Below are 22391 nucleotides of genomic sequence, written 5' to 3' on the forward strand. Positions count from 1 at the left end.
TCATGATTAGATTGAGATAATGCATTTTGGGACAGAAAACTGTACAAGTGCTGTTCTAGCCTTTTCAGTGCACCCTGTTGAGGCATGTGGTGTCGTCAGTTTGTCTCCTTACTGGGGATGTTGACTTTGATCACTTTGTTAAGGTGGTATATCCTCTAGAATTTCCTGTAGTTACTCTTTTCCCTTTGTAATTAAGTATTTTTGAACCCAAGTAAATAGTGTCTTGCATAATTTCACCTCTGGTTTTAGCACCCCTTGATGATATTTGCCTGACTCAGTCATTCCTAATGCATTTATCAGCTAGCATTGCACTGTCAAAGAGCTTTCCCTTTTCATCTAGTTGTTATGTGCATATCAGTGGATTCTTCTTTTATTCAATGGGCTAGGATTTTTTTTTTTTTTTAAGAGAGCGGGAGTGTAAGCAGGGGAGAGGGGCAGAGGGAGGGAGGGAGAGAGAGAGAGAAGGAGGGAGGGAGGGAGGGAGGGAGGGAGAAAGCTCTCAAGCAGGCTCCATGCTCTGTGTGGAGCCTGATGTGGGACCCCATCTTAAGACTGCAAGATCAATACCTAAGCTGAAATCAAGAGTCGGACCCTCCACTGACTGAGCCACTCAGGCATCCCTATAATTTTTTCTTAATATTTATTTTTGAGAGAGAGAGAGAGCAGGAGAGGGGCAGAGGGAGAGGGAGACAGAAGATCCCAGCAGGCTCCCTGGTGTCAGCGCAGAACCCGATGCAGGGCTTGAACCCACGAACTGCAAGATTATGACCTGAGTTGAAGTTGGATGCTCAACTGAGCCACCCAGGCGCCCCTGTTTTTTAAGTAAGCTCTATACCCAAGGTGGAGCTTGAACTCATGACCCTGAGAATCAAGAGTCACATGCTGAGCTGACTGAGCCAGCCAGGTGCCTTTCAATGGGCTATGGTCTTAAATCTCTTTTAGTACATGGGTTTCTCCCTCCCTGCTTTTTTTTCCTTGCAGTTTCTATGTTAAAGAACCAGATTGCCGGTCATGGTTTCCACACTCTGGTTTGCTGATTATACCCCCGTGTGACTTTACTTGTAAACTGGTAGTTAGAGCTAGAGGTATGATGAGGTTTAAGTTTCTTGAAAACTTTTTGGGGCCAGAAATACTTTGCAGGTGGTGGTATGACACACTCTGAACTTTTTCTCACCCCTTCGCAGAGGTTAGAAAGATGTATGAGCATTGTGACATCGATGACTGCTGGTGTCTCAGAGAGGGAGGCCAACGATGCCCTCAACGCCCACGTAAGTATATGCCCCCCGCCCCACTTCCATTGCTCCGGGAGCTGTGAGACGTGATCCAGAAGATACAGCACTTTGTGGCTGGGCATGAGGGACAGAACTGAATGTCCCAGCTCCCTGAACCAGGCTTCCCAGCTCCTCTCTCTTCTCTGTCTTACTGTGGGAATCTGTCTCTTGGAACTTAGGTGTCTTTAAATAGCTTTTAAAAATAACTCCTAGTTCTGTAGTGACTTTTTTGTCTTTGCAAATTATTCTCTCATATTTGATCCTTTACATTTCCTAATCTGTGAGGTTGAAAGGATTTTAAATAGTACATATAAAGGTCTTAGAGTAATTCCTGGCACATAGTGAATGCTTAGTATTTCCTTTTTATTTATAGCAAAATATTTTTGTTATGGCTTCTCCTTAAAAATACCAGAGGTTCAGTGACCTGCCCAAGGCCTATTACTCCATGAATGACTTTGCAGCTTCCTCCTTTCCTACTGAAGGCTGTTAAGGTCTGGTAAAGGTGGTACAGTAGGATTTTTTTTCCCATTTTATTTATTATTTTTTGAAAATTTTTATTTTACTTTATTAAAAAAAAATTTTTTAATGTTTGTTTATTTTTGAGAGAGAGAGAGAGAGACAAAATGTGAGCAGGGGAGGGGCAAAGAGAGAAGGAGACATAGGATTCAAAGCTGGCTCCAGACTTTGAGCTGTCAGCACAGAGCCTGACGTGGGGCTCAAACTTATGAACCGTGAAATCATGACCTAAGCTGAAACTGGATGCTCAGCCAACTGAGCCACCCAGGCACCCTGAAAATTTTTATTTTATTATTTATTTATTTATTTTAATTTTTTTTAATGGTTATATTTATTTTTGAGACAGAGAGAGACAGAGCATGAGCAGGAGAGGGGCAGAGAGAGAGGGAGACACAGACTCTAAAGCACGCTCCAGGCTCTGAGCTGTCAGCACAGCCTGATGCGGGGCTCAAACTCAACAGACCACGAGACCATGACCCGAGCCCAAGTTGGACGCTCAACTGACTGAGCCACCCAGGCGCCCCTGCAAGATTTTATTTTTAAGTAATCTCTGCACCCAGTGTGGAGCTTGAACCCACAATTCCAAGATCAAGAGCTGTATACTCCATTGACTGAGCCAGCCAGGTGCCCCTTTTTCCCATTTTATTTTATTTTATTTATTTTTTTTTTTTTTAAGTTTATTTATTTTTGAGACAGAGAGAGACAGAGCATGAACGGGGGAGGGTCAGAGAGAGAGGGAGACACAGAATCGGAAGCAGGCTCCAGGCTCTGAGCCATCAGCCCAGAGCCCGACGCGGGGCTCGAACTCACAGACCGCGAGATCGTGACCTGAGCCGAAGTCGGACGCTCAACCGACTGAGCCACCCAGGCGCCCCCCTTTTTCCCATTTTAAATGCTGGCCTGTATTAAGCCTCGGAGAAGGCAATAAGGGTCTGTCCTTTCCTTCCACCTCTCTCCTGAAACACATGCTTTATCACTTTTAGGAGAAGGAAATCATCAGGTAGAAGAGTTGATGATTCTCCTTTGCAGATTATCCAAGTTTTCTGGGAGAAACTGTATTCAAGAACTTTTCTCCTGTGAGTGACAACTAGTTATTTTCCTTCCTCATGTCCCAGGTGTGCAAAGGCCCCCCCCAGCATGAGGAAATCTGCCTGGGCCTCTTCACCCTTGTCCTCACCGAACCCGCCCAAGCTCAGAAGGTAAGACTCCCTGCTCTGAACTCACAAACTCTCCTCAGGTAGAATCTGGGGATATGGTGGAACTTATGGTTAGCTGACATAGTGCCAGTCCTCTTGGCCAGAGCTGGATCACCTTGTTCTCCAGATATGCATACAGCTCCTGTTTTACTCTCAGTGAATTAGTCATTCTCTGACTCCGATCCTTTCTCTATGTCTTGATTTTCAAGCTAAAGGGCAAGAAAAGGCATTTGTGACAGTGGAAAAGCATTTGAAGAGTTGTATGTTGTAGAGTGATGGTCAAGGTTATGAGAGTCGGGACTTAGTCCAGAGAAGAGAAGCGAGCAAGTGCAGTCAGGTCCATTGAGAGTTTTTACCCAGTACTTTGCAGGGTCTGTCACTGGAAAGTGAACAGAAAGGCTTAACACTGCCATCAGTAGGATCTAACAGCTTGATGCTGACAATTGGTGCAACAATAGCATAGTGGCCAAGAGAACCCTGGAGCCCACTGGGGCCAGACTTCCTTACGAGTACTGTGTGAAAACTAGTCTGGGGTCTTCACAGAAGAGTCTCCTTTAGGTGAAATGGATTAAGTGGGATCCTTCTTTGGGGTCAGGGATTAGGCAGGGTGATCTCTTCGGATTCCATTCTTTCATTTAAAAAAGTAGCAAGGGGCGCCTGGGTGGCTCGGTTGGTTGGGCGTCCAACTTCGGCTCAGGTCATGATCTCACAGTCCGTGGGTTCAAGCCCCGTGTCAGGTTTTGTGCTGACAGCTCGGAGCCTAGAGCCTGCTTCGGATTCTGTGTCTCCCTCTCTCTCTGCCCCTCCCTTGCTTGCGCTCTGTCTCTCTCACTCTGAAAAGTGAATAAATGTTAAAAACAATTTTTTTTTTTAATTAAAAAAGCGACAAAATTCTGTCTTTTGCCTCTACAGAATTCCCCTTTGCAGCAGTTCTGTGTCCTTTGAGTCTTGGGACCGTGGTTTAGAAGGGTATGTCTGGTGTCTAGCAGTGACTCTATGATACTAAGAGAAGAGGAGCTTGGAGTGGGGACACTCAGTGTTCTTACTGGCCTTTCCTTGAACATGGGGAAACACATGCTCTGTGCCCGGCGCTCTGTTGGGCTCTATCCAGACAGGATCTCATTTAATCTTCTCAAAAGCCATATGAGGTTGGTGGCTCTGTCCCTTCTTCCCAAACCACTCCCAGGTTACCTATAAGGTAATTAGAGGACAGAGACATTGTCACTTGTTCAAGGAGTACCAAAGAAAATCCTCATCAGGGACAAGGACAGGGTGCCCACAGCCCTCTGGCGTAGCGGCTTGAATTAACCTCAGGGGAAGGACCTGTGAGCCCGGCACCCTGATGTGTTCGTACTCCACCGATGCCACCTGGAGTCACATCCAGGGTGTGTGTAACGTGGAAGAACAGTGTGTACTCACAGGTCCTTGGCGTCCCAGGCCACTTCTGAGCTGGAACCTTGTTGAATTAAATTGGCATTTCATTTTCATACTGGATTTATCATCCAGACCCTTGAAGACAAATGAATGTCTCCAATTTAGTGGTTATAAACAGTAACGTGACCTGGTCTAGCTGCTCAATTTTAAAGAAATTGTTGGCAGAGACGGGGGTGAAGCGGTTGGGGTTAAGGTTTTGTTTTCTCTTATGTGGGCTTTTATAAATACAGTTAAAGCCTTGTGCAGTCACCTCAGTGCAAATTTGTCCAGTCTGCTGGGTTTTTTTGTTGGTTTCAGGTGGGATTGGAATCAGCTAGGGTAAATGAGTAAACCTCAGTGAAGGGGGCAGGGTGTGCGTGGTATTTTCAGCTCTTTGCCTAGCCTGACAGTGAAAGGCCATAGGCCTCTGCATCATAAATGCTCATTATGTCATGAATTTGGCTGTCTAGACATGGCAAAGGGCTAGAGCACTTTGTCTTCTTTCTGCCCTGGGACAGCCTCATGAGGGTGGCCCAGATCCTTCCTGCCTTGGGTCTCAAGCTGTTTGACAGCTGCACCAGGATGGTGTTCACGTGCTAGCCGTTTCCAAGTAAATCCCCTCTTTGGAACATCCTAGGCTGACAGGCCACTGGGTCAAGGCTCTTGAGACAGAGTAGGTGGAATCAGGGGGGTCAGAAGACATGGTTTTAGGGAAATGAGGAGCTAGCAGGTAGTGACTCATTGAGAGACCCTGAACCAGGTCAGAGCATGGGAAGAATGTGTGGCATGTTTCTGAGGTGCTTTGGTCCTCTTCCCTAAAAGGGTGATTATCTTGTGAAATCCTTCTGTCCTGAGGAAGTTTCAAGTCGGAGTTACTGGTGAGAACGGACTCTGATGCATTGTTTTAGGCATCAGCGTAAAAGAAGGGGTGTGTTTTCTAAGGGTTTGCTTGCGGTTAATTCTGTCTCTGGACCAGAAACCTCAGGATAGGGTGGAGATTTGGCTCCTGGATCTTCACAGGCCGAGAGATGGGAGGCAGGGGTGGTGGAGAGGTTGGTAGTAGACACTGAGTCTTGAGCACATTAGAAATCTGCTCTGGGAAAGCAGGAGCTGAATGAAGAGCCTCAGTCATTGCTGGCAGGTGGCAGGCCGGTGCAGACGTCAGGGCCAGCCCTCTGGGACTTCTTAGTGGGCGCAGCAAGGGCGGGTTGAGCAGGTAAACAAGAACTCTCGGTTAAGGACAGAGCAGGCTGGCTTTGGGCGCAGAGTGGAGTATGTATGGGGTGGGTTTTGTTCCACTTGTACCTTAGCTTTCATCTGCCCTCTCGGCAGCCCTTATGTTTACAGTTTTTGAGTGTATCTGTTTCCTATTTGATGTCTGAACGGAACAGCTGGGAGCAGGCCTGGCTCAGGGGTTGGGGGGTGTAGGAGGCTGAGTAGGCAGGCACTAGCAGTTAGGAGGTGAAGGTGATAGGGGAGGGTGTGGCAGTTTCTCTTCCTCAGAGTCAAGGACCCAGGCCTTGGTAGTTCTCGGTTAAGAAGGTGGGTTGGAGGCTGCCTGGGCCCAGCCTGGAGGGTCTGGGGCACAAGTGCTGCCTCCGTGCCATCCTGTCACCTTTCCTTTCTTCTGAGACTCTCTGCTTCTCTTCTCTGGTCCCCACTGAGTTTTGTTTTGGGTTTTTTTCCCCCATCTACTTCTCTTCCAAGCCAGTCAGAAAACTGGCACAGGGGTTGGTGAGGCAACTGACAGCATCCGGAAGGGGTGCCCTGCTGCTCAGCTGCATGTGTTAGCAACAGTGTGGTTGGTAAGGCCCCACGTGGCACATGGGATCAGGCAGACAGGATCTTCTGTCTTCATCTGTCCCTGTGTCTCCTGAGAAACTTGTCCTCCTTCCCTGTCCCGGGTCTCTTCTGCACTTCTGCTCTTTATGGAACAGACAGGGCTCCTCTCTGGTGACTCTGGTCTCTGTCTGTCCTGACATGGATCTTCCTCTGCCTTTGTCTCCCTCCTCCTCTGTGCCCAGCCTGTAAGTCACACCTCCAGGGCAGGGAGGCTCCAGGGCAGAAGCACCGTTTACCAACCACCACATTGACAGTAGCTCACTGGGTTCCCTTATCCATTGATTAATTATTCCCTTGCTTGCTTGTACTTCTTGTTTTTTTACTGCTAGCGTTTATTTTTGAGAGAGAGTACGTACGTGCATGCACACGCATGTGCATGGGGCAGGGGCAGAGACTGAGGGAGATGCAGAGCCCAAAATGGGGCTCCATCCCAAGAACCACGAGCTCATGACCTGAACCAAAATCAAGAGTCGGACGCTTAACCGGCTGAGCCACCCTGGCGCCCTCCCTTTTGCTTGTACTTTTTGATCTCAGATGGAGTCAGAGGATAATTAAATTCTCCTTTGGGAACGAAAAGGGTATGAAAAGTTGTGGCACAGGAGGGATCTTGAAGCGTTGGTGTTTTTATCAGATCAGTCGTTTGACTTACGGGCCGTAGAGGCCGGAGGAAGTAACAGTAGCTAAGGGCTCAGGAGTCCCTCCTATATCAAGGCCGGAGCGCAGGAGGAGCACTTCCCTTCCGGACACTGAGGGTGAAAGAGCTTAGGGATGTGGTTGTCTCACAGCCACCTTAGGTCCTCACCTCCCTCCCCAGTAGCCTCTTCTCGCAGCTATTTCTAGCACTGGCAGAGAGGTGTGACAAGCATGGAATCTAGAACGGGACTGCCTGGACTTGGATTCTGGCTCTTCTTCTGTCTCTTCAGTGACCTGGGGCAAGTTACTTTACTCCCTTGTACCTGTTTCTTTCTTCATCTGTAAGAACAGAGCTGGTAGCACCTATTTCAGAGGGTTGTTACGGGATTCAAATGCAACCATATGTGTAATACGGAGCACAGTGTCAGTGCACGTTAGCTTAGCATATTTGCTATCGTTGTTGATGCCACTGGCTTTCCGAGGTAGGAGGTATGTTTCCAAGGTGCCCTTTGTGCTGAGACCCTGACAGCCTGGAGCTCAGTGGGTAGTGAGGCCTCCTGAGGCCTTCCTCTGGGAGTCTGCTCTCTCTAGAGAGAGGTGAGAACGCTCTCAGGAAGGGGAGCAGGAGCATTCAAAGATTGGCGTACTGTGCCTCACCTCTCCCAGGGCTGGGTGCACCTAAGGACCCCTCCTTTTTCAGTCTTGGCAGAGCAAAGGGCAGTCCAGAGAAAAGAAGAATGATGTTTAATTAAAGAAGTTCAGTTTGGTCCTGCCCTTTCTTTCTGGGGCCTTGGTCCCTGGATCCTTTACCCTAATGCTCCTAGCCCTTTGCTTCATCTGGCTGAGTCAATACAGGTCTAAAAACCTCTTTGAGATCCTTTCTGGTCTGTTCAACCAAACCCATCCTGCAGTGACCTTTCACTGGCAGATGAAAAGCAGACGGCCTCCACCTGGTTTTGCTCAGCTTGTGGCATGGAACAGGGTGACAGTTTCTAAGAAGAGACACGGGGGGTCAAGGAGCCTTTCCTAGGAGGCTTTTCTGCCTTCTCGGAGAGTAGTTGCATTCCTTTTCCCACCGTGTGTGACAGGGCCAGGGTGGGGTTGGGGTGGAGGAGCCCTGTGGAAGGGCAGCATCCACAGGGGCCACTTGAATCCCATGAGTGGTATTTAAGGTGGGGGGGGGAGCCTGTCCTCAGCCTGCCGGCTGCTCACGACCTTGCTTCTCACAGTGTTACCGGGACTTGGCTCTGGTGAGTCGCGACGGCATGAATATTGTCCTGAACAAGATCAACCAGATACTTATGGAGAAGTACCTGAAGCTGCAGGATACCTGCCGTACTCAGGTAAGGCCGGGAAGGAAAGAGAGATCCAGCTCAGAGACATGCTAGAGTTTGGATCCCCTCTTAAAGAGAAGGGACAGAGGAATCGGGGATAACATGCCCTGCCTTCGTACACCTAAACTGTAACGTGGTTGGATTCACCCTTTCCTCAAATTTGCAGGCCCTTCTCTTCATCCGTCTTCTCCTCTCCCTTTTAGTTGGTGTGGTTGGTGCGGGAACTAGTGAAGAGTGCGGTTCTGGGAGCTGACGGTGTGTGCATGACGTTCATGAAGCAGATTGCTGGTGAGTTGATGGCAAGGGTGGAAAGGAGAGAGAGGAGCCCAGAGGCTAGGTGCAGGCTGTAGAGGACAGTGAAGGGCCTTGGGGTTTCAGTTCCTAGGTTGCCTGGACTGTTTTCTCCTGAGACAGGCCTCTTCCGGCCACACAATGATGCAGAAAGCAATGGAAAAATCACAGGGCGGGGGGGTCTCTTGAAGCAATACGTCTTGCCTTGCCTTGTTTTCCTTCCTGCCAAACTCAGGGCATGATGTAGAATAGTTGGCCTGATTTGGCCAGTCCTTACTCTGGGGTTTCATGGCATGTTGGATCAGGAAGGATCTGGAAGGAATGGGAAGAGAGGGGAGGGCAGATGATTTGTTCCCGTGACATTGTATGCTTTCAGAAACCCAGGTATCTTCCTTGGTTCCACCTCCACATTCCAAACTCTTGCTTCCAAATATTTATGACATCTGATGGGGCCGGTTTGGGGAAAGAAGTATGTCACTGGAGAGACCCTGACATTTAGGTTTTATTATCTCATTGGCAGCAGTGACATCAGTCCGAGTCACTGAATATCCAAGAGGCTTGTCCATGCTGCCTCTTCTCCCCAAATCACATGTGTTTGTTTAAAAAGGACCCTGCTTTGCTATCTCCTCATTCCCATTGGTTCCTTGCTTCCTCTTTAAGATTGTCTGTAACCCTGGTGCTCCTGTTTTGATGTGCATAAACCTTACCCTGTGTGATATGTGACTATGTGGACACTGACTTTTTTTTTCTTTTTTTTTTTAATGTTTATTTTTGAGAGAGACAGAGCACAAGCAAGGGAGGGTCCAGAGAGAGAGCATGAGCCAGGGAAGGGCAGAGACAGAGGGAGACGCAGAATCTGAAGCAGGCTCCAGGCTCTGAGCTCTCAGCACAGAGCCTGACGCAGGACTCGAACCCACAAACTGAGAGATCACGACCCGAGCTGAAGTCAGACACTCAACTGACTGAGCCACCCAGGCACCCCTTGTATACTTTTAAATGGGTGAATTTTACAGTATGTGAATTGTACTTAATTACAAAAAAAAAAAATTTAAAGTATGGAAAATTATGTCTGTAATTTACTTCTAAATAGTTCAAGAAAAAAAGTACTTTTCTTGCAAATTTTCTGTAAATTTTTTTAAAAGCTTATTTACTGATTTCGAGAGAGAGCGCGCACACATGCGCACAAATAGAGGAGGAGCAGAGAGAGAGGGAGACACAATCCGAAACAGGCTCCAGGCTCCAAGCTGTCAGCACAGAACCCGACGCAGGGTTTGAACCCATGAGCCATGAGATCACGACCCGAGCCGAAGTCGGGGCCCAACACTGACTTTTTAAATTAGGAAGGAGCAAGCATGATGGTGTGCTGGCTCCTTTACCTCCTGGTGTTTCCTTTCCTGGTTTGGTCTTCCTAAGTCTCCGCTTCTCATCCTCGGACTTTGGTCTGGCATCGCCACGTGTAATTTTGCCCCAGAAAGTTCCATAGCAAGCACAGAAGACCGTGGCCTGTCTTGTGCCTGAAACAAGAAACCCTTGGCCTGTGATGTGCCTGACTTGGTTTGGGACACCCTGATGCTGGATGGCCACTGTCACTGGCTGCCTGTATCTCAGGCCCTGTTTGAGATGTCACCCTTTCTTCCAACCAGGGGCTCTTCATGTCTCTGTCCTAGACATTCCTTTTCCAGGGTCAGAGTAGTCCCACTCCAACCCCCAGGTTATAGAAAAATAGCAGCTCTGGTTTCTGGAAAATTCTAGAACCTTCCCTTCCTTTCTCTGTGGAAGCAAAGGGGAAACTTCAAAGCATGACTGAACAGAAAGCAGGTGTTCCAACACTCAGAACCTCCATGATGGGATAGCAGTTAGGGATGGAGAAACAGGATGGGTGAAGAACTGTGTTGGATTAGTGGACTTGCTAATGAAAGCCATTCTCGTTGTTTTCTCCCCCTTTGAAATCAGGTGGAGATGTTACTGCAAAAAATATCTGGTTGGCAGAGAGTGTCCTGGATATCCTGACAGAGCAGAGGTAGAGTCTGCCATGATGGGTACAGGTGTGGGCGGCCTGAGAACACCTAGGGTTAGAGAGGGGGAGGGAGGGCAAATGGAGGAATCAAGGGTATGGTATGGCCCAGGGGATTAAGGGGTGGGGAAGAGGTCTTTGCCAAAACATCTCAGAGCCCAGGAAAAACTAGCTTCATCTGATAAGGGTTTATTTTTGATCCAGACCTCCTTGGAATGTTTATCTTTGGGGGGAGACATGGGAGAATGAGCTCAGCAGAGTGGGGCCAGCCAACCACTCGGGCCTGGCAGGTACCCTTTTCTCCCTTCTGAGGCTCTCCACCCAACAACCCCTGCTGTCTTGAGATGGGAGTGAGGAGGTAACGGGCCCAGGAATTCTGCTCAAGTTTGCACACAGGGCTGGGGGGCTGCGGTGGTAGAGGACGTAAGGGGGACACGCTGGGCTTCTGGCCAGTTCTTTCTTTTTCCCATCAAAGGACCAGAAATTTTATAAGGGCTGTTCCGTATTTGAACTTGTTGGGGGCAAGGCCTCCTCTTGGTCTTCTGTTGCTTGACTTCTGAGTCTGTTTTGTGTGAGGCCACCACAGTAGTCAAATGTCCATATTTCCTGTGGTTCAGAAGAACAGACTTCCTCCCTTATTCACACTTGTTCTGGGCACTGCCCCAGCGGAGAGCTGGGTCAGGTGCCGTGCAGCGCCACCTAGTGCCCTGGGCTGGGCTCTCCTCTGCGGCTCCGGCTCGGGCACTTCCATTGGTGCCGATGCACAGCCTGGGAGATCCTAGCACTTTCTTGCAGGGTGTCTGTGCCTATCTGGTGTCCTGGGTCCAGTGGTCTCACTTTCTTTTTCTCTTTATTACCCATCCCAGGACTCAGTTACATTCATCACCTTTGCTGACAGTCTTCCTAAATGATCGTTCTCATTTTGTTTCTGTTCTGGTACTGTAAAGCTGCATTTTCCTCATTTGGGCAGTTGGGAGCAGTCTCCGTGTACAGGTGTCACGTAACTGCCCTACCTTTGCTCCTACCCCACAAAAACTCAAATCTTTCGGTGCAAGTGAGTCCCTAGATGTTTAAAACCACCTTCTTGGGATGCCTGGGTGGCCCAGTCGGTTTCAAGTGTCCAACTCTTGATTTCAGCTCAGTCATGATCTCACGGTCCTGAGATCGAGCCCAGTGTCAGGCTCTGTGCTGAGAGCGCAGAGCCTGCTTGGGATTCTCTCCTCCCTCTGCCCCTCCCCCACTCACATGCGCACTGGCTCACTTGCTCTCTCAGAAACAAAACAAAACAAAACAAAGTCTTCTTCCACATCTCCCCTTCTCCCTCCTCCCCAAGTGTTTCTAGGGCCATGGAATTAACAGGTAGCACATGGGGGAGGGCCTCCCCATTGTCCTTGGATTCTGCGTTCACTCTCTGAAAGGAAAAGACCAGAGTCTTTTAATTAGGTGTCTTGAGCACTTTTCCGGAATCAGGATGTTGCCTGGTTGGCTTAATTAAACTTGTTTCTCTGGTTCCCTGGCTTCCAGCAGGGGTGCCAAAGGCCTTATAAGTACTTGCTTGAGAGAGATAGCTCCCAGTTTTGGCACTTTGAGACAGCATTGGAGTTTTTGTCCTCTCCCCGCTGTCTTTCTACCCTTTTGAAAGCAGCAGGGAGCACGTTACCCCCTTCCCCCAGGGAAATTTAAAAACTCCTGAGGAAATAGGCTTTGCCATCCAAAATCATGTTCTTCTTTTCAGATTATGATTTAGGGCAGGTACCTCATTGGGAGTGGGAGCAATGGCCAGAGAGCCAGGGAACCCTGTATGGCATGGAGGGCCGCTCATGGCAGGCACAGTGGCAGGGCTGACACAGTGCCCCCTAAAACCGCCAGCGTTCTCAAGGTGTCTTAGCTTCTGGAGGTCCTCGTTTCACTCTGTAAGAACTGCTGGCTTTGGGACACCTCTAGAACCTCTTTCCCCATTCTCTGGGCTGGATAGAAGCTGTAGTTTAATCTCTCTCCCCAGTACCTCGCGTGGTGCTCGGCACATACATGACAGGTGCTCAGTAAATGTTTGAACGAGTGCATCAGTGAGCAAGTATTTGATTGGAAGCTCGATAGTTATGTGAAAAAGAGAGATTGCTTTCAGTCAGCGCTTATCTCCATCGGGCGCCTGGTAGAGTGGTAGGAGCTCGTCCCTACCTGAGCCAGTTGGTAGTCCAAGATGGGTCACGAGCAAATAGTCAAGAAATCAAAGATCCTCCTCCCAGTGTCAATCATTGGACATTTCTGAGGCCCCAGAACCAAGTGTGGGCGTGAACTGGGAGGAGGAACAAGTCTGGACAGAGCGCAGATGCCAGGTGTTTCCTCCCCCACCCCCCCCACCCCCCTTCTGCAGGGAATGGGTGTTGAAGAGCAGCATCCTCATCGCCATGGCTGTTTACACGTACCTCCGCCTCATCGTCGACCACCACGGAACTGCCCAGCTCCAGGCCCTGCGGCAGAAGGAGGTGGACTTTTGCATGTCGCTGCTTCGCGAACGGGTGAGGGCTAAGACTGTGGGCAGGTGAACCCTAGGATGGGACACCTGTGTAAGTTTTGTGAGCTGACCTAGGCTAGAGATGTCATTTTGGGGAGATGGGGATGGTTCAAGGCCTGGTGTTTTTCCATCATCCCGAAACAGAGCAAGGGAGAAGGTGGGAATCTGCGTGGAGCAGCTCTTGCTCCAGGAACTGCTGTCCCTGGAGGAGGGATTTCCAGGCCCTCTTCATGGACACTGTTGTATACCACAGACCCTGGCTGCCCATTATTATGCAACCCCCCCACACCTGGGTGATGGCCGTGGTCAAGCGGGATTATGAACTGTCCACTCCGAGATCTCCCAAGAGAGGTCCCAGAGCTCTGATCTCGAATGCAGTAGCCACTCCCCATATGTGGCAACTTAAAGTTAATCAAAATTAAATTTAAAATTGAGTTCCTTAGTTGAATTATCTACACACATTTCAAGTGCTCATTAGCCACCTGTGGCTGATGGTGACCCTTTTGGACAGCACAGAGATGGAGATCATTTCCATTACCATAGATTGTTCTGTTGGACAAGGGGAGTTTGGGGAAAGGTGTTTGGGGCTTAGCTTGCCTGTCCTGTCCTTTTGGAATTGTAGTCTCTCGATCTGGGTCAAAACCATCCTGGGAGGAGAGAGGAGTAGATTCATGTGGAAGTCAGCAGGGCTTCAGTAGTTACCAGTAACCTATCCTCCTTATGTCCATCCTCGGCTTCCAGCTCTCTCCCCCAAGCAGCTGGGAGCCAGTCCTTTGGTGCCAGAAGAAATCCTCTGGTCCCTTCGGCCCTCTTTCCTTCCTTCCCTAGAACGAGCTGGTCCTTGGTCCTCCCTGCAGCAGGTAAATTATCCGTGTTTTCATTCTCTCTCCTGTCCCCCCTCCCCTCATCAAGTTCATGGAATGTTTGATGATTGGCCGGGACCTCGTACGACTACTTCAGAATGTTGCCAGGATACCAGAATTTGAACTGCTTTGGAAAGATATTATCCATAACCCTCAGGCCTTAAGTCCTCAGTTCACAGGTAAGGAAGGGCCAGGGCATCCTGCCCTTGAGAGGTGGGAGTTCGGAGTATGTGCTGAGTGAATCAAGAGGGCAGAGGCTGGAGGGTAGGAGAGGCTTTGGCAGCCAGAAATAGGGAGCTTGGGACAGGGCAGGCTTTGCCAAGTACAGCTGGATGTGGGGGTGGCAGAGGTCCAGAGCAATTCTTAGGGTTCCCAGACAGCCCCTGCCTAGCAGACTGCTGCTGCCATTGGTCCCAAGAAAAAACTGAGGCAGAGCCGTGATCCTCCTCCTCCTCCTCCCCCTCCCCCTACAGCTCTTTGGCTTGGGAGGTGAGCTGATGGCCAGTTTCCAGGCTCACTGGGTCCAGCAGGGGAGTCAGAGGTCAGCTCGTGAGACTGAGTCAGCAGAGGGGCTGGGATTAGCCCTGTAAGAGAGTGCTTCTCCCTGGGATCAGTCTTGCCTCTGAATTCCAAGGATCCAGCCTAGCCAAAATTCTGTTCATGAGAGGGAGTCTTGTGTGCCTCTCCCTGACAAGGTCCTTTTGAAAGCTGTTTTCCCTTTTCAGGGTCCCTCCCCACCTCCAACACGCACGCATGTGCACATGGAAACAGTTGTCTGAGCCCTGGAGAGTCAGGAAAGAAGGGGAAGGTCCTGGTCCTCCTTTATATTGTATTGCTCTTATATCGGACATGTGTTGAGTTGTTTTGAGTGCTTACGTGTGCTAGACACGTGTGTTGATTCATTTAATCCTCAGGACAACCCTGTAAGATGGATATTTTACTTTCCATATTTACAGATAAAGAAAATGAGGCTCAAGGAGATTAAGTAATTTGCCCAAGGCCACACAGCTAGTGAGTGTCAGAGGCAGGATTTGGATCCAGGTCTGTCTGACTCCAGAGCCCGTGCCTATACCACAACCACATTAATCCCAGGACCCAGGGATGGGACCATAAGGAGCAGAAAGAGAGGCTAGGGTTTCCCATGTTTTCCCCTAACTTTCCCACGTGTTGCCAACTGGATATTGTGAGTAGGGGGCTCTGAACGGCCAGGAACAGAAAAGAAGTAATATATCTGGGTCCTGGGGATGGTGGTTGGTTGGAGCAGAACATTCAGATGCTGATTAGAGCCCCCGCTTGTATCTGTGCTTGACCTCTCTTGGTCTGGTCTTAGAGTTTCCCCATGAGCAAGACCACTGGCCTTAAGTACCTGGCCCAGGTTCCCCACCTGCCTTCTACTCCTTCTGGAAGGTCCTCAGGCTTCTCTCTTTTCTCTTCCCTTACATACTTGGTCCAGGTATCCTGCAGCTTCTTCAGTCCAGAACATCCCGAAAATTCCTGGCATGTCGTCTAACCCCAGATATGGAGACTAAGCTCCTCTTCATGACCTCCCGGGTAAGCTAATCTTTTGCAGCAGGAGCAGAAGCTGCAGGTTAGCTGGGCTTCTTCCTCCAGCCTGCAGATGCATTACCGTTGAGTGCTGGCTGGCAGAGTGGTGGCCAAGTGGGTACCCGATCTACCTGGCATTGGGCAGGTGCTATGAGCTGGGGATACAGTGTTCAGTAAAATAGGTATAGTTGGAGCTCTTGTGAAGCTTTCAGTCTATCTAAAACCATCGCTAAACCAAAAATTGCACCCAAATTATGTAATTCACAAATGTGAAATGTGTGTAAAAGCGTATAGAGAGGTGTTCATTCTGGAAAACCCACCATTCCTATGGCCACATGTGAATTCTCAGGAAGAGCTTTGGCCTGGTGGTTTCCAAACATGGCTGAGTTCTAGCAGGATCGGGTGAGCAGCATGTTAAATATACATGTCCCAGGATCCCAGTCTCCCACATAATCTGATTGAGGAATCTATGTTTGTTTAACAGAGTTTCCAGGCAGCAGCTCCTCTACAGCCAGTCTGGAGTTGGGGAGCCTTCTGGCCTAGTCTACTTTTGGTTTCCTGAGTCATCCAGGAGAACCGCGCAGATCTGTGCTATCCCATGTAGTAGCCACCTTCGGGTTGCGGTTTAAATTAGTTAAAGCTAGGGCCACCTGGCTGGCTTAGTTGGTAGAGCATGTGACTCTTGATCTCAAGGTAGGGTCTTGAATTCAAGCCCCACGTTGAGCGTTGAGCGTAGGGATTACTAAAAATAAATGCCAAAAATAATTTAATAAGTAAATTAGTTAAAGCTAGGTAAAATAAAAGATTCCGTACCTCAGTTGTGGTTCAGTAGCCATCATCATTGCAGAAAATTCTATTGGACAGTGTTGGTCTAGACGTATCTTTCTTTTTAGCCTTTCTGCTCTCTGCTTTGGTTGAATTTGGGGAATAGAAGAGGAAAACCAGATTTCGGCTCTTACTCAGTGTTGCTATTTGTAACCACGTTAGAGTCTGACTGGGGGAAGGAATTGCTGCAAGAAGCTTTGGAGGGTCTGTGTACCTGGGATAGTGACCCTTTAGTCACTCGACATCAGAAAGCTTTTGGTCAGCTTTCTGTCAGGCTCAGTCCTTGTTCTCGAGGAACACTCCTTGCTGGCCACAAGGGGCTCGCGAAAATAAGAAAAGATAAGAAAAGTGCTTACAACTGGAGCCTCAGTGACTGGAACAGGAGGAAGGAACCGAAACCCAGCTGCAGTCACAGTTGGGGGCAATTGGGACATTAGGTTGGTGGCAGGAACGAAGGCAACCCTGGCACAAGACGTGAGTGAGGAAGGTTCTTGGCAACTTTTTTCAGTCGAGGCAGATTTAAATCAGCAAGTCTTCCTTTGGGAAGGAAGGTCTCTCCTGAGAAGAAAATGTGAGTTAGCGAATGAGTTGAAGCACAAGATGGAGGTGTAGGTCACGCCTAGTGTTGAGCGGTCCTCCCGTTCCTCCGCCCGAGACCCCGCCCTTCCTTCCAAGTTCCTCCAGCGCCCCCTTCCTCCAGGTGCGGTTCGGGCAACAGAAGCGCTACCAGGATTGGTTCCAGCGCCAGTACCTGTCAACCCCAGACAGTCAGTCTCTGCGCTGTGACCTCATCCGCTACATCTGTGGGGTTGTCCACCCTTCTAACGAAGTGCTGAGTTCAGATATCTTGCCCCGATGGGCCATCATCGGCTGGCTCCTGACAACGTGCACGGTGAGGGGCTGGGCTGTAGGGTGGAGGCTCTGGGGTGGTGAAGGGTCCTCGTCCCTTGAGTTTCCCATATTTCCTTGCTTCTTCCTGACTCTTGGCCTCCTGACCCTTACCCAGCAGTACCCCTTCCTTCACTTCTTCCCGCTGAGTGTCAGCCTTTGTCCTGCTTAGGTTTGTCCCTCTGGAAGTTGACTACACTCAGTATTTCCCATCTGGGTTTGTGGTTGGATAGGTTCTCTGTCTTTACTGCTGGTCCCCAAGCCCAGATTTCTGAGGCCTCCCTATCTTTACTTTTAGCTCCAAGAACCATGTGTGGTTACTCCTCTGAATGGCTCCTTCCTCAGATTCAAGGCTTGTCTCAGACCTTCACTTCCTAGGCTTTTGGCATCAGCTTTGGATACTTGTGCAAACCAGGGGAGCCATTTCTTTCTCAGCATGTTCCTATCTGTTCCTTAGCTAGGGAAGCTCCAAACTGTCTGCTCTCTGGCTTCTACCTTCTGACCTCTTCCAACAGAGTTCTCCTCCCCCTGTTGACTGGGTCCTCGGAATGTGCTGATTCAGACACAATCACAGGCTGTTCCTAGGGGTCCTTCAGCCGGGAATGTGCCCCAGGAGCCCAGGAGGGGGAGCCTAGGCCCTGGTCTGAGTGCTGTGTCAGCTAGGCCCCGTCCTCCTTTTCTAGGAGCAGGGATGTGTTCTTCTGGACAAACGAACGGGAACCCAGGCCAATCCCTGGCCCCTTGGTCGGTGAGACCATGGCCAGTCTCATTCGTATGCAGACTTGGGTGCCCCTCACCCCTGGAGGCTTCTGTCTGTCTCACTAGGAACTGAATTTATTTCTTAGATGCACAGCCATGTGAACCCTGGAGGCTGCCTTGCGCTTGTGCAGGAAAGGGAGCTGTTTGATGAAACCAGCCCTTCTTTCTCACCTCTCTCTTCCAGTCAAATGTCGCTGCCTCCAATGCCAAGCTGGCTTTGTTTTACGACTGGCTGTTCTTTAGCCCAGACAAGGATAGCATTATGAACATAGGTATGTGACTGGGAGCAGGCAACACCACCCCCATCTCCCAGGCCACTGCCTAGTCTCGGTGACGGTGGTCATAAACCTCAGGGCAGCGTCGGGGGAGACAGCTTATCTGGGAGCAGTTCGATTGTTCCTCACCAGTGCGCCCTTGATGTAGAAGGAAGATTGCTTTTGTGAGGCCAAGCACTCACTCCCTCTCTTTTGCCCTAGAGCCTTATGCTTGGGGCTCCGGTGGAGTGGCCTAGGCAGAGAGCTGTGCCGCACCCTGCTTTTCCTCTCCCACCACCTCCCTCTTCTAAGCCGGATGCTGGACAAGGGAGATGAGGGCTAGGAGCTGTTTGGGGTTGTCTGCTTTTGGGTCTGCTCAATGGGAATAGGGGGTAGGGATACAGCTCTCTGGAACTATTCCTGTATTTTGATGCCTTGTTTCATGGAATTGAGGATAGACTACCTGAAGTGGGGACCCTTTAATTCTCCCTTCTCCAGAACCAGCCATCCTGGTCATGCACCACTCCATGAAGCCACACCCAGCCATTACTGCCACACTCCTGGACTTCATGTGCCGTGTAAGTGTGTGTCCCCTTCACCTTACAGGTTTTCCTAGTGCCCTTCATTGTGGGAGCAGCTGTAATCATAGGTCCTGCCCCCAAGTCAGTGAACACTCCCCTTCCCTATTCCCGCCATCTCCGGTGGGATCTTTCCATGTCTCCATGGGCTTTCTCGACTTCAAGGATAATGACTTAAGGTAGAATCTGGTCTCTCTGAGGCCAGGTCTAGTAAGAATTAACCATTGTAGCAGCTTGGAATGGTCAGGACCATTCCAGACCTTTCTGTAGTCATACTCCCCAGTGTCTTCTGATCAAAACTGAAGCAGCTTTTTAGGTCTGGTTCAGCAGAACACTCTGGATGGCAAGTCATGTGCTCATTCTCCCCTCCCTTCCCTTCCAGATCATTCCCAACTTCTATCCACCTTTGGAGGGCCACGTGCGACAGGGTGTCTTCTCCTCCCTCAACCACATTGTGGAGAAACGGGTCTTGGCGTAAGAACTTCATGTGCCCATAGGCAGGTGGGAGGAAGGGTTGTTTTCTCTTGTGTCCCTAAGCCAGGCACATTCAGAAAGTGTCAGACCACTGCTGAGCCTTTTCTCTTGACCGTTATAGAGCGTACCGACTCCGCCTCAGACTGCTAGGAATATGTCCTCTTGACTCTTAGAGAAATTTCTGTCTTCCCATCATATCCCAAGGCTCTGAGTATGGCCCAGCTTTACTGGTTGGTCGTAGACCTCTCTCTCTAAGTGCACGCCGCATTAGAAGTGAGGAGCTGCAATGTGGACCTTCATTCGTGTCCCCCACCCCCCCCACCAGGCATCTGGCTCCCCTGTTCGACAACCCCAAGTTGGATAAGGAGCTGCGGGCAATGCTGAGGGAGAAGTTCCCTGAGTTCTGCAGCTCACCCAGCCCTCCTGTGGAAGGTATGGAACCCTCCCTTCCGTCACCTGTTAGAGACGCCCAGGGCTCTCAGCCGTCTAGGGTGTCTCCCCAGTGCGGGTCTCCACCTCTGTGACTGTCCGGTTCAGGTTCTCCTTCCCCACTTTCTCTTTTGATGTGTTTATGTGTTGTCTTCTCTGGCTCTCCGTCTGTCTCATCCTCCCTGACTCTTGCCGACCTCTCTTGCTCCTCAGCGCCTGTTTCTTCTCTTACTAAATAGCCTCCCCTCCCCCTCCACAGGGAAGGCTTTGGTGGGATGTGTGTCTGCCTCCCCTCTCTCTGCGCCCCGGCCCCTGAGGACAGGGGTCATGTTGGGTCTCAGGTCTTGCTCCCAGTTACACACGCACACACCCTTTTGTGTTTGGGGGTGAGGCTGAAGCCAAGCAGAGCTTCTCAACTCGGTTTTGAAGCGAAGAGCCCTTGGGACTGTCCCTGGTCTCACCTATTTGCCGACACGAGCAAAGCACAGCAGTCTCTTCCCTTGCCATTCTTGCTCCTGGCAGAAACCCCTGCACATCGTGGAAGGTCGTGGGGACAAGAGGGTGTCCTTCCAGGGTCTGTCATGCCCTCAGGTCATGAACTCCCTGTAAGCCCACCTGCTCCCCAGCCTCCCCTTTCCAGGGTGTCAGCCATGTTAGGTCACAGGATGCCTTGTTTCTTTCCTCCCAAGTCAAACTTGAGGAGCCGGTTTCCGTGGAGATGGACAACCACATGTCAGACAAGGATGAGGGTTGCTACGACAACGCGGAGGCAGCCTTCAGTGACGACGAGGAGGACCTCAGCAGCAGAGGTGCGTGCGGCAGCGAAGGGGCTTGGGTGGTGTCGGCCCCGAGGGGACCAGGTGGCAGGAGCGGCCTGGCCTCTGTGGACTCGGCCCCCAAGTTAGTTGTGTCAGCAGGGTTACTAGACGGGACTCCAGGGCACGGAGCCCTGCCCTTGTTTGCTCCTGAGCCTGGGTGTGCCCACATGCAGGGAACGACGCTGCGGGGCCCCTGCACGCCCGGCGTGTGGGGCTGTCCATGTGGCTGGTGTCTGGGCAAATGACTGCTTTCGTGAATTCCTCCCTCCAGGAAAGAAGAGGGAGTTCCGCTTCCATCCTATCAAGGAGACTGTCGTGGAGGAGCCAGTGGATATCACCCCGTATCTTGACCAACTGGATGAGTCCTTAAGGGACAAAGTGCTCCAGCTCCAGAAGGGGAGGTGGGTGCAGGTCCTGTCCTCAGGCTCGGGAGGCCGAGCCCCAGCCTCCTCCCTGGTACTGAGTGGGGTGCCCGGGCGTGGGGTGGGGGGCAGTGGGGGCTCCGGGGGTGTGCCTTCTGCTGTTAGGTTGTGAGGTTCCTCGTTCCCCAGCACCTGTTTCTCGCTCCATGGTTTTGTTTTTGTTTTTTTTTAATTTTTTTAATGTTTATTTTTGGGAGAGAGAGTGCAAGTGGGGGAGGGGCAGAGGGAGAGGGAGACAGAATCCGAAGCAGGCTCCAGGCTCCGAGCGGTCAGCACAGAGCCTGACACGGGGCTCGAACCCACAAACTGTGAGATCATGACCTGAGTCGAAGTTGGATCCTTAACCAACTGAGCCCCCCAGGCACCCCAACTCCACAGGTTCTGGGGAGCCCCCGCTGGTGCCCCAACTCCACAGGTTCTAGGGAGCCCCCCCAGGTGCCCCAACACCACAGGTTCTGGGGAACCCCCCCAGGCACCCCAACTCCACAGGTTCCAGGGACAAGAGCCTCTGAGCACCAAAGCAGGATGGTGGGCATTTCCCTTCTCTTAGGGCCTCTGCCTGGACAGCAGTAAATTTTGCCCTAAAGCCTGCCCCCACCCACGCCTGGATTCACACAGGCCTCCTTTGTTTTGTCTGTGCGTGAGTGTGCTTTGCTGGGTGTGTGTCCTGCCCTCTGCTGTCATGTACGTCCCTGCGATTTCCTCTCCATCCCGCACTGCAGTGACACCGAGGCCCAGTGTGAGGTCATGCAGGAAATCGTGGACCAGGTTCTGGAGGTGAGGAGAACCGATCCCCCCCCCCCGCCCCGGCCAAGGAGGAAGCAGCCCAGCCCGCCCAGAGTAGAACTCCCCACCCGAGCATCTGACTCTTTCCTTCCCGTCTCCCACACGGGTCCCCTCTGGTGGGCAAGGGCCTGTTGGTCCTGGAGGTAGCAGCAGATGAGTGCAGTGGCTCTGGGTGGTGGGGCAGTAAGGCTTGGGTCAGGTGGTGAGAACCTTCCCCCTCTGTCCCCACCCAGGAAGACTTTGACTCGGAGCAGCTGTCCGTCCTTGCTTCCTGCCTGCAGGAACTCTTCAAAGCCCACTTCCGAGGGGAGGTGTTGCCTGAGGAGATCACTGAGGAGTAAGGCATCTCTCTCCTGACCCCTCCACCACCCACAGGCTTCTGGGAGCCAGAAGTGTGCTCTTGGAGCCCCAGTCCAGGAGGCATCTTGCTGTGGACTTGAGAGAAACCATCTCTTCACTTGTTTTGTTTGTTCGTTTTTAAATTTTATTTTCAAGTAATCTCTACACCCCTGTGTGGGGCTCAAACTTAAAACCCCAAGCCCAAGAATCATGTGCTCTGCCGACCAAGTCAGCCAGACGTCCCTCTCTTCACTTATTTTTAGTCTCAACGTGTGCCCGTTCACTTAAGGATTTCTTTTTGCCTGCTGAATGCAGAGCACGGGACAGTGGCCTCTAGCGCCTTTTCCTGGGTGCCCTGCTGCTGCTACTGAGCCCAGGGGCCCCAG

At 50.8% G+C, this 22391-nt stretch overlaps 1 protein-coding gene across 1 annotated transcript in view; it reads left to right on the forward strand.

Annotated features, from left to right (window-relative positions):
- INTS3 (integrator complex subunit 3) overlaps positions 1–22391 on the forward strand; it is a 37584-nt gene that overhangs the window by 7016 nt on the left and 8177 nt on the right. The window contains exons 2-18 of the mRNA XM_019431480.2: positions 1185–1268; positions 2903–2986; positions 8101–8214; positions 8409–8493; positions 10450–10516; positions 12885–13029; positions 13938–14067; positions 15342–15439; positions 16959–17150; positions 18090–18177; positions 18658–18737; positions 19120–19211; positions 19537–19643; positions 20330–20449; positions 20730–20859; positions 21603–21657; positions 21900–22003. Of these exons, the coding sequence (XP_019287025.2) occupies positions 1185–1268; positions 2903–2986; positions 8101–8214; positions 8409–8493; positions 10450–10516; positions 12885–13029; positions 13938–14067; positions 15342–15439; positions 16959–17150; positions 18090–18177; positions 18658–18737; positions 19120–19211; positions 19537–19643; positions 20330–20449; positions 20730–20859; positions 21603–21657; positions 21900–22003 (1775 nt within the window). The remainder of the gene's footprint in view (positions 1–1184; positions 1269–2902; positions 2987–8100; positions 8215–8408; positions 8494–10449; positions 10517–12884; positions 13030–13937; positions 14068–15341; positions 15440–16958; positions 17151–18089; positions 18178–18657; positions 18738–19119; positions 19212–19536; positions 19644–20329; positions 20450–20729; positions 20860–21602; positions 21658–21899; positions 22004–22391) is intronic.

Source organism: Panthera pardus, unplaced genomic scaffold, assembly GCF_024362965.1.
Source record: "Panthera pardus isolate Hobbes unplaced genomic scaffold, ASM2436296v1 HiC_scaffold_21, whole genome shotgun sequence".
In the NCBI taxonomy this organism is placed as follows: domain Eukaryota; kingdom Metazoa; phylum Chordata; class Mammalia; order Carnivora; family Felidae; genus Panthera; species Panthera pardus.